Consider the following 12,001-nt stretch of genomic DNA (forward strand, 5'->3'; position numbering starts at 1 on the left):
CACTTTGCACATAGTACACACTAGAAAAACCCTCCAGCCACTCAAAAAGCAGTAACCCTGTTATGGTTATGTACTTTTACAGTTTCAGCAGAAGTATGGAGTAGCTTAGTGGTCAGAAAAGGGGCTGAGAACCAGGAAAGCAAGGTTCAAATCCTACTTCTCCACTGCTCCCCTCCCTCCACCTTAACTTTGCGAAAATCCCTTAACACTGCATTACCTCAGGTGGTAGTTTTAAATCATGGGTGACCACACTTTTTTTGGCTTGCGAGCTACTTTTAAAATGACCAAGTCAAAATGATTTACCAACAATAAAATTTTAAAAAAACACAAAACAAACTTGGTTTTTTATTTTACATAGAGCTTTATGGACCCCTACACGTTTACATAGAATAGATAGCTCTAAGTCTAATAGATGCTGGCATTGTCATCTTGAAGCAGGGATCATCTTTTATTCTATTGTCCATTCATATTAATATTTTGGAAATCAATTTGGCCTCAAATTAATAGGATGTTAGAAAATCCGGTAGCCTTGACATATGATACGATTTTGTTTGGTACTGCAATGAGAGCTCGGAGTCAAATTTGGTCAAATAACAATAAACTTTTATTTATATTGACTGGAGTAGCAGTTCAACAAATTACACATAACTGGAAAAATTATGACAGATTGAACTATAATTTTTGGTGGAACTCAGTTTGCCATATATATAAGATGGAGCGTACATTTGCAACACAAAAAGGATATATGGATAAGTTCAAGAAGATTTGGGGACCATTAACAGATTTTTGCAATGACTGATTTTAATTTTTTCCCATAATAAGATAATGGTTAAAGAAGGGAGGGAGGGAAGGGGTAAAGAATTTATTCTCTTTATTATACCTTATAAAAAATATATCATAATGAATGAATGATAGTCTTATGAGAAATTAATGTGATAAAGGGAGGGAAAAGGGTTCATAATTAAATAATAATTGATAAATCATTACAATATATATCTATATAATAAAACCGTAAGCGGCGCATGCGCAGTCTTATCAGCGTGCTTCCGTAATCCGTATGTCCGTGGCCGCCAAGACTGCAGCATGCCCCGCTCTTTCTACGGCCCCACGCGGCACTTCACTACATTTTCGCCAGAGCGGTTTGCCAAGATAGGGGAAGCTGAACAGCTCACTCCCGCCTCTGCTCGACTTCCTGTTCACAACCCCCCCCCCCCCCAAACAACCGCATAGGAAAAACTCACTCCCTGCTCTCCTGCCACGGCGTTTGCTTCCTCTACTCGGCACGGCGCTTTACCCGGCAGACATTGAATAAAAGGTTGCCTCCCCCTGCCGCTCTGAATACCTGACCGCCTAACTTTAAACCCGCGGCTGCAGCTGCTTTGAAGACCTGGCCTGGCCGCCTAACTTTAAAACCACGAGCTAAACAGGTATGTAGTTCTTCCTTTCACCTGAACTCGCCTGCTCCCAGTGGGCCAAGAGAGAGGGGGGAGTGGCTGCCGTGGTGATCTGGCCGACTCCCTGGTGACAGGAGCCGCGGCGGCACCTTTAAAGTGAAAAAATAACTGTGGCAAGGGAGCCGGCCAACTGGCAGTTCAAGTTGGAGCTTCAGTCTGGCCTGCTCCCTGCCGTATTGTATTTTTTAGTTGAAAGAAGCGGCGGTGGCTCCTCTCACGATCCCCGCCTGGGTCAGACTTCCGACGCAGGTGGGGATCATGAGAGGAGCCACCGCCGCGTCTTTCAAATAAAAAAATACAATATGGCAAGGCGGGCAGGGAGCAGGCCAGACCAAAGCTCCAACTTGAACTGCCAGTTGGCCGGCTCCCTTGCCACAGTTATTTTTTCACTTTAAAGGTGCCGCCGCGGCTCCTGTCACCAGGGAGTCGGCCAGATCACCACGGCAGCCACTCCCCCCTCTCTCTTGGCCCACTGGGAGCAGGCGAGTGAAGCCCGGTACTTCCGGGTAGCTAAGGGGCGGAGCGCGGCGCGTGCTCAGGGTCCGGGTGGAGAAGCCGGTGCTACAGCCGCTTGCACACATTAGCACTGGCTAACGCAACCCGGGTAAGGGAGGTCAAGTTTGGGAGGATCGCTCAGACTTGGGACTGTCGTTCACCTTCGCCCAGAGGTTTGTCGGCGGTGGGAGGGTCAGGAGCAGGCCAGATCGAGCAGAGCAACGGCACTAAAAGAAGGGGGAGGGGCCAAACGGAGCAGGCCAGATCGTGGTAAGAGAAGGGAAAGGGGGGTGGGGGAAAATGCTGCTACTGCTATACAGGGACTTGGAGGGGAAGGGAAATACCGCTGCTGCTTCTGCACAAGAAAGGGGGGGATAGGAGGGAAATGCTGTTGCTGCTGCATAGGTAAGTGGGATGGAAATGCTGCTGCACAGGAAAATGGGGGAAAATGACAGACAGACAGCGGGAGGGAGGGAGACAGAAAGAAAGAAAGACACAGGGGCAGGGAGAGGAACAGAAAGACAGACAGAGAAAGGGGGCCATGGAGAGAGAAAGAGAGTCAGCGGAAGGGAGACAGACAGACATGTATTCTAGCACCCGTTAATGTAACGGGCTTAATGACTAGTGTTTTGTTTTTAAATTCTTTATTCATTTTTTTGTGTTACAACAAGTGTTACAAATAAACTCAATAGGAACTTAAATACACACTTGACTAACTCATATATTAATATCAAGTTTAACATTAATATAATAATCCCCTGTCCCACCCTCCTTCCCAACCAATAATACATAAATCAATTTTATTGTATATTCTTTAAATATTAATTTAGTATATAATAATCAAAATTGAAAAACCCACCCCATTTCCCTCTTTACAATTATCTTATCATGGGAAAAGTTCATTAGAGAAATCATGTTAACGGTCTTTAGATGTTTCCAGTGTTATTTATGGGAAAAATTATCCTTCATTACAAAAATCGGTTAATGGTCCCCATATTTTTTTAAATTTATTCATGTATCCTTTGTGTGTTGCAATAGCAAGTTCCATTTTATATATGTGGCATACCGAATTCCACCAGAACATATAGTTCAATCTATCATGTTGTTTCCAATTGAATGTAATTTGTTGTATTGCAATTCCAGTTAAAATAAATAAGAGTTTGTTATTACTGGATGAAATTTGGCTTTTTGCTCTCATAGTTGTTCCAAATAATATAGTATCATATGTCAAGGCTACTGGATTTTCTAACATTCTGTTAATTTGGGGCCAAATTGATTTCCAGAATGATAGGATAAATGGACAAAAGAATAAAAGATGATCTAATGTCCCAATTTCAATGTGACAGTGCCAGCATCTATTAGATCTTGAACTATCTATTTTTTGTAAACGAGTAGGGGTCCAAAAAGCTCTATGAAGAAGAAAAAACCAAGTTTGTCTCATAGATGCTGACACCGTACATTTTAGCCTCCAAGACCAAAGTCGTGGCCATTGAGATGCACTAATTTGGTGTTTTATCTCAATGCTCCAAATGTCTCTAAGACCATTTTTTGGTTTTTTATTTATATATCCGGATAATAATTTATACCACTGTGCGGCTTTGTGACCTATTGAGTCCATCTGGAAACATAAGAATTCCAAACTGTGATATTTAGCGAGATCTTTCCATTCAGGGAACCCTTTCTGAATAGATTGCTTCAATTGCAACCATTTAAAATATTGTGTTTTATTGAGACCAAATTTTTGTTGCAATTGTGAAAACTCCAGCAATTTATCATTTTTAATTACATCATCCAAAGTGCGAATGCCTGCTGTCATCCAATGTTTCCAGATGACTTTAAAACCGCCAACTTTGATCTTGGGGTTTAGCCATATAGTTTGGTTGGTTGATTTACTAATTGGAATTTGAGTAAGATTACTTATGTATTTTAGAGTTTTCCAGGTATCCATAAAAATTTTATGATCTTTGTATAACCTTGGCATTTTGATACTAATTACATGATTAAGACGTAATGGAAACATAAGCCTCCATTCTAGCCAAAACCAGTCTGGAATATTATCTGTGGGTTCTGGGAGGATCCAATACATACCATGACGTAAGATATAGGCTTGATGATACCTATAAAAATTGGGAAAATTTACCCCTCCCTCCTTAATTGGTTTTTGTAATGACGCTAGAGCAATTCTTGGTTTTTTATTAAGCCATATAAATTTTGTCAAAGTCCTATTTATTTTTGTATAAAACGAATCTTGAAAGAAAACTGGTATCATCCCCATTTGATAACATACTACCGGTAAAATCATCATTTTTACAGTTTGTACTCTTCCCCACCAAGATAAGTGCAAAGGATTCCATTGCTCACACATTTCTATTACTTTTTGTAATAAGCATTTTTCATTAATTTTCATTGTTTCATCTACTGTTTTTGTTATCAAAATTCCAAGATATTTAATATATTCTTCCTTCCAAACAAAAGGGAATGTATCAAATAAACCTTTTGTACAATGTATATTTAGTGGAAGAATTTCTGATTTATTCCAATTTATTTTATATCCTGAAAAATTTCCAAATTTCTCAATCAATTCAAGTAGATGTGGAATGGTGGATTCTGGATTCTTCAGATATAGTAATAAATCATCTGCATAAGCAGATATCTTATATTCTTTATCTGAATGAGGTATACCCTGTATCTCCTTAGCTTGTTGGATAGCTAATATTAAGGGTTCTAAAACAATATCAAACAGCAAAGGGGACAAGGGACATCCTTGTCTAACTCCTCTCTGTAGATTAAATTTTTCTGAAAACGTATTATTAATATATAGTCTAGCAGAAGGGGAGCTATACATTGTTTGTATCATTTGTATAAATCCAGGACCTATACCAAACCATTCCATTGCTTGATACATAAAAGGCCATTCTACTCTATCAAAGGCCTTTTCTGCATCTAATGAAATTGCAAAAGTAGGTTCGTTCATTTTCTTTGTTAAATATAACATATGGAATGTTAATCTGGTATTGTGAGATGAATGTCTTTGAGCAACGAATCCTGTTTGATGCATACCTATTATATGGGGGAGAGCTTTAGCTAATCTTAGCGCAAGTATTTTTGCTAATAATTTTCCATCTACATTTATTAAAGATATTGGTCTATAGTTTGATACCAAAGTGGGATCTTTATTGGACTTTGGCAAAACAATAGTCAAAGATTCTGCTATAGTGCCTTTAATACAACCTTTATTAAGTTGATATTGATAAAGATTTAATAAATAGGGTAATAAAAAGTTTTGAAATGTTTTATAAAATTCCACTGTATATCCATCACCACCTGGAGCGGATCCAACTCTAAGAGACTTCAAAGCTGTTCCTAATTCTTTTAGTGATATTGGTTCTTCCAAACTTCGTTTTATATGTTCAGGAATTTTTGGACCCTCTAACATTTTTAAAAATTCAAAACCATCTTTTTCTTTATTTAGATAATTTTCGGATGAATAAAGAGATTTATAGAATTTTAAGAATTGTTTTAAAATAGGTTCAATTTGTGTATATGTATTTCCATTTTCATCTTTTATTGCTATTAATTTTGTTTTTCTTTTTTTCGCTTTAAGATAGTTTGCCAATATTCTTCCTGATTTGTTTGAATTACCATAGTACAATGTTTGTTGAGAAAATAAATCTTTCCTAATCATCTTAGATGAGATTTCATTATATTTACCTTTTAATTTTAATAATTCTTGTTGAATAGAATATTCCCATTTTTCTATAAGTTTTGATTCTAAATTTTTAATCTCTTTTTCTAAGATTAAAAATTGTTTTTTAATTTGTTTTTTTAGAAAAGCCGAATAAGAAATTATTTGTCCTCTAATGGTTGCCTTAAAGGCATCCCATAAAGTTTCTCTGTTAATATCATCATTATCATTTATTTGAAAAAATTCTTTCATTTTTGTTAGAAGATTTTCACAAAAATTTTTGTCAACCAACAATGTACTATCCATTTTCCAAATTGGTCTGTTATTATTTTGATCTGTAGTTTTAATTTTGATCCAGACTCCACCATGGTCAGATAGAATAATTGGATCAATGGCTGCTTGTGTCACTTGATGTACAAGATGTTTTGAAGTAAAGATATAATCTATTCTTGAAAAAGAATTGTGAACATGAGAACAGAAAGAAAATTCCCGACCATCAAAATGAAGTATTCTCCATATATCTATTAAATCACAAGATTGAATCAAATTATCTAGTCCCATAGATTTCATAACTCTACCTGGGTTTTTATCTAATAAAGGATCCATTACAGCATTGAAGTCCCCTGCTACTATAAGATTTGAAGTAGCCAGTGGTATGATCAGTTGTTGAAGAGTTTTAAAGAATTCATTTTGGTTCGAATTAGGGGCGTATATATTGATTAACGTCATGGTAGTATTTCCCATATTCATTTCCACCATTATCCATCTTCCATGAATATCTGAAGCTTTTAGTTTAAATGAAGCAGAGCATTTTTTGTTAATTAAAATAGCAACACCTGCCTTTTTCCCTATAGCTGGTGAAAAAAAACACTGTTTGACCCAGCCTCCTTCTAGCTTTTTAGATTCTATATGTGAGAGGTGGGTCTCTTGTATGAGGCATATATCAGCATCTTGCCTTTTTAAAAATGATAGTGCTTTTTTCCTTTTTATCATATGATTTAGACCGTTAACATTTAAAGACATAATTTTAATATCCATTTATTTTTAAATTTTCAGATATTAAATTATGTATATTTTCCCAGTGTTTTAAGTATTTCATTTCTCTTTTTTCCTTTATTCCCATGATTTCCTTATATATTTCCCTTTTATTCCCTCCCATCCCTCTTATCCCTCCCTTCCCCCCCTTATTAATTACGAAAACTTGGATACGCAGGTTGAGGTTAGATTTAGATAACTCCCGCAAGCTAATAATAATTATCTAAAGTACTACCATTTTTTCTCTATTTTTGTATATTTTCTTTTCTTTTATTATTAATTATAAGAATAAGTAAAAAGTTTTTCATTCTTATGTATTGAAAGATTATTTTCTGTATTTGTATATCTTTAAATCCATAAGAATGATTATATTAAATCAATTATATCTAATAACATTTCAATTACTATTCATTTCTTTTCAGGTGGTATATTATTTTTACTTTAAAAAGCTTTCCAATTTAGCCTCTTTCCTCAGAACTGTAACAAGAGTTTACAGCACAGGGATCCACTCATCTCTTATATTCATTATTTTCTTATGATTCACGAGAGAGTTGTCAATTAAGAGGAGCCAACATTCCCATCAGTGTTCTTGTAAGTTCTGTCTCAATAGCATACTCTCTAGATATCTATGATTTTAAAGTATCTGAGGCCTGTGCAGACAAGAGTGAAGTCCTGTGCCAAAAACTCTCCTTTTATCTCCCATAGAGGATTCCCAGGTTGAACTATTGTGGATACTAAATTAAACTTAATAAATGAAAGAACATAAAATTTGCGTTTCAGATTTATTCTTTTCATATATTTCGTATTTGAAATGCATTTTAATGTATCTGAAACGCAAAATTAAACCTGAAGTACCACCTTCAACCGGAAATACAACAAACCAATCACTTCATCTTTTTTTTTTTTTTTTTTATAATATTCTTTGTGATTGAAGGATGATTTTCTTTCTCACTATTACTCCGCTTTCAAAATTTCGGATTCAATCAGTACATTTTTAAGTTTGTTGAAGAAACTTTCTTCGTCATCATTTGAGTTCGGAGATGTGTTTCAAATCATTTACGTTCCTGCCATTCAGTTTATTCTATTTATTCTGAATAGAATTTTTATATTTTTCAGTTTTCTTGTTTTCTATGGAGAATGTTGCAAGTTGTTTAAGTCTTTAATTTGATCCTTGTGTGTTCTTTTTCCATTGCTTTCCGTTTTGATCTATCTTTAGCCGTCAATAAACTTTAGTATGAACCCATTAATTGTTCTTTAGATTGTCATAGGTTGCTCCAGTTGATTTATAAATTCCTGTAGTTTTTCTGGATCTGTAAAGTTTTGCGTTTTGTTAGCAACGGTAACCTTCATAATTGCCGGGTACAGGAGCCCAAATCTAGCTCCTAGAGATCTTAGTTGTGGTCTCATGTCTAAGAATTGTTTTCTTCTTGTTGCTGTTTCTTTTGCAAAGTCCGGGACAATGTATATTTTTGAATCTTGGCATTTAAGATTTTTGATTTCCTTGGCTAATTGGCATATTTCAATTGCTTGTTGGTGTCTTAAAAGTTTGAAAATTAAAGTTCTTGGACCTGTTTGAGTGTTATTTCTTTGTGTTGGAATCCTATGGGCTCTTTCAATTTCCAGTTCCGTTTTAAATTTCAATGGTAGTATTTTAGGTAGAAATTTTTCAAGAAATGCAATCGGATCGTTCTTTTCTACTCCTTCAGGTAATCCGATTATTCTTAAATTATTCCGTCTTTCACGATTCCGGCTGTCTTCAAGATTTTTTTTTATCTCTGTTATTTCTTTCCATATGATTTTGCTGTGATTCATGTCAGTATTTAATTGTTCTGTAATATCTTCTAATGTTGAAATTCTATTCTCTGTAATGTCCACTCTTTTAGTTAGGATTGCAGCATCTTCCATTGCTTTTTGTAGTTTTTTGTTACTATCTAAGACAATTTCTTTTATTTGTCTTAGTTCTTCCATAACATCCAGATTTTTTTCTGTTGGTAATGGGATTTTAGAGGGTGTACCTGGCTCAGGTTTCGACCTCTTATTGCTTCCTGATGTTCCAGCTCCTAAGTCAGCTTTATTTTGTTTAGTTGAAGTCATATTTCAATATATATTTTAGTTTCTTTAAAATATTTGGTAGTAATTCTTTTTAATATATTTTTAATATATTTGCTTATAAGGAGCTATTCGTTTAACCAACTATTCGACCAAGCCACGCCCCCTTTTTTTCAGTATTCTTAAAGCAACTGTAAGTTATTTGTCTTAGGCTCTATTGCAGACTCTTGTTGGCAACTAGCCTAAAGAGAAAAAAAATTTGCAGCCTTCTTGTTCTAGCTCTCCTCTTACAAGCCCAATCGCAGCTTTTACCGAGGAGAGCAATATTCCATCCAATATATTTACTTTAATCTTTCAATGTGCATGTATATGTATTTCAGTGTCTCTCAACTGTCTCAATGTCACTTTTCTTCAGGTCAAAGAAATTACCAATCCTTTTATTTTACCTTCCTCAGAGCCCAAAAACCTATAGTCTCTTATATCTGAATCTCTTGAATTATAGCAGAAGAGATTAACATTTATACTGATCCTTCACAGTTTATTTTTGAAGTTAGCAGCAAGGAAATAGTTAAAAAAAAAAAAAAAAAAAAAAAAAAAACCGTTGCCAAGTAGCTTTTACTGCAGATCTCTCCTCATTTCCAGCAGAGGACAGCTATTTCAAAGCCCATTCCCTGATTTAAACAGTCATCAGGCATTTCAAAAAAAACTAATCCTTGTCATTAGGCATCTCACCGGCAGACCCAGACTTTGTAAAAATTTATTTATTTTTTTTTTCCGATCCAAGATGGCCGCGGTCGTGGTGCACCGAGCAACTGCCTGCTAACCCCCACCTTCGGGAAATCTTTCCTCTTGCTCTCTGCCAGAGATCGTGATAAAGAGGAGGGGAAGGAAAGCCTCCCTGGACTCACGGCGTCCCAGACCAGCCCACCCTGGCAACGTTTAAAAGTAAATCTTGTTGCCTCTGCCTGGGGGACCCAATCTTGCCGCCTTTGTCAGCGGACCCGATCTTGGTGTTTTTTTCCAGCGGAGACCCGATCTTACCGGCTCTGTTAGCAGGGATCTGATCTTGCCGCCTTTGTCAGCAGGGACCCGATCTTGCTGTTTTTTGCTAGCGGAGACCTGATTTTACCGGCTCTGTCAGCAGGGATCCGATCTTGCCGGCTTTGCCTGGGGGACCCGATTTTGCTGTTTTTGCCGTTGAGACGGATTCAGCCCTCCACACCTCGTTTCTCAGATAACAAATGAAAACGGCACCTCTTTCTCCCGATTTTCCCCTTCAATTGTCTCTCTCATCTAATCAAAGAGGCAAACTCCAATATATTATACCATTAATAACGTTTTTTTTTTGTAGTTTTTCTGAAATTTAAGCTTGTTTATACAGGAGCTCTTTCTTCATCCAACCGTCATCGTTCGCGTCCAAGCCACGCCCCCCTTAATGACTAGTGTTATATAAATTCATAAGAAAAATAATATAAAATATGGTTTATATAAAATACATTATAGAGATATCAAGTGTATTGTTAAGATAAATGTATGGAAAATTTATAACACCTGTTGATATGTGAAAAAATCAATAAAAAACTTAAAAAAAACAAAAACACAAAACATACTGTATGCAGAGAAAATGTTAATTGTCATTTATATTCGGGGGGTTTTTCAAAGAGGTCAAGGCAGATGACTTTAAAATGTGCAATGTCACCTCAGTAACAAAATTTAGACAAATATACCCCCTCCCTTTTTACTAAACCACAATAGCGGTTTTTAGCATAGGGAGCTGTGCTGAATGCCCCACACTGCTCTCGACGCTCATAGGCTCCTTGCGCTAAAATCCGCTACTGTGGTTTAGTAAAAGGGGGCCTTAGTGCAAAATATAGACAGCAGATAGAAATTCTCAAAACGGACACATTTTGATCACTAAATTGAAAATAAAATCATTTTTCCTACCTTTGTTGTCTGGTGATTTCATGAGTCTCTGGTTGCACTTTCTTCTTCTGACTATGCATCCAATATTTCTTCCCTTCTTTCTGCCTCCTGTTGCTTCATCTCCTCCAGACCTCATTCCATTCCCCAACCAACATCTCTGTCCTTCCACGATTCCAACTTTTTCTTCATCTCTCCCTTCCCCCTGCCCCTTTCTTTCTTTCTTTTTCTCTCTGTCTGTCTTTCTGTATCCCTGCCCCTTTCTTACTTTCTTTCTCTCTTTTTCTCTCTGTCTGTCTTTCTGTGTCCCTGCCCATTTCTTACTTTATTTCTCTCTCTGTCTGTCTTTCTGTGTACCTGCCCCTTTCTTTCTTACTTTCTCTCTCTGTCTGTCTTTCTGCCTCCCTGCCTGTCTTTTCTGTCTCCCTGTTCTGCCTCCCTGTCTTTCTGTCTCCCCAAGCCACTGCCGGGGCTGTCATCTGGGAACAGGCCCCCAAGCCACCGCTGACTTCTGGGCCCCCAAACCACCGCAGAAACTGCCATTGCCAAGTTCTTTGTTTTCCGACGATGCAACAGGCCAGCAGCCTTTTCCCTAACATCAATTCTGACATCGGAGAGGAAGTTCCAGGCCCGGAACTTCCTCTCCAACGTCAGAATTGACGTCAGGGAAAACGCTTCTGTAGGGAGAGCTTGGGACGGCGGTGGGGGACATCGGGGAGAGGACAGCTGATCAGCCCAGTAGATCGCAAAGGCAACACGAGTCTATCACAGAGCCCGGGATGGGCTCTGTGATCAACTTGCGTTACTTTCGAGATCTACAGGTCGATCGTGATTGACATATTGGGCACCCCTATTTTAAATTGTAAGTCTTCAGGGGAAGGGATCTATCTACTCTACTTCAATTGATGGATTCCATTAGCATGGTTTTGGAAAGGCAAATAATCCAAAATCCAGAAAAGCAACAGAGGGGCCTCAGCATAGTCATCATCCACCCATGTCATTGCATTTACAGAACAGAGGCAGTTGTTGCTTTTGTGCGGTGGGAAACACGTTACTTTTTTCTCTTTTCTTTTAGACCTGCTTTGTGGATTGTCTGATAGAACAGACCCATCCAGAGATCAGGAAGCGGCATGACCAAGACGTAAGTTCACTTAATGCATGAATTAAATCCTGGAAAGTTACCCTTGGGTTTTAACATAAATTTAAAAATGTCCACATTATACTTAATTTAACCAAACACAAGGGACAGAGGGCTGTGTATGATAAAATTTGTGCCAAAAATGTTTAGCCCTAAAAAATATAACATGCATACACCACATGCCTCTGGAAATTAGCCAAACGAACCTGATTGAATTTTTTTTTT

The 12,001-nt window shown here is 37.3% G+C and overlaps 1 protein-coding gene across 1 annotated transcript in view; it reads left to right on the forward strand.

Annotated features, from left to right (window-relative positions):
- Window positions 1–12,001, forward strand: part of EFTUD2 (elongation factor Tu GTP binding domain containing 2) — a 110,379-nt gene that overhangs the window by 29,407 nt on the left and 68,971 nt on the right. Inside the window, exon 6 of the mRNA XM_033917934.1 lies at window positions 11,714–11,779. Coding sequence (XP_033773825.1) covers window positions 11,714–11,779 — 66 coding nt within the window. The remainder of the gene's footprint in view (window positions 1–11,713; window positions 11,780–12,001) is intronic.

This window comes from Geotrypetes seraphini, chromosome 13, assembly GCF_902459505.1.
Source record: "Geotrypetes seraphini chromosome 13, aGeoSer1.1, whole genome shotgun sequence".
NCBI classification, from domain to species: Eukaryota; Metazoa; Chordata; class Amphibia; order Gymnophiona; family Dermophiidae; genus Geotrypetes; species Geotrypetes seraphini.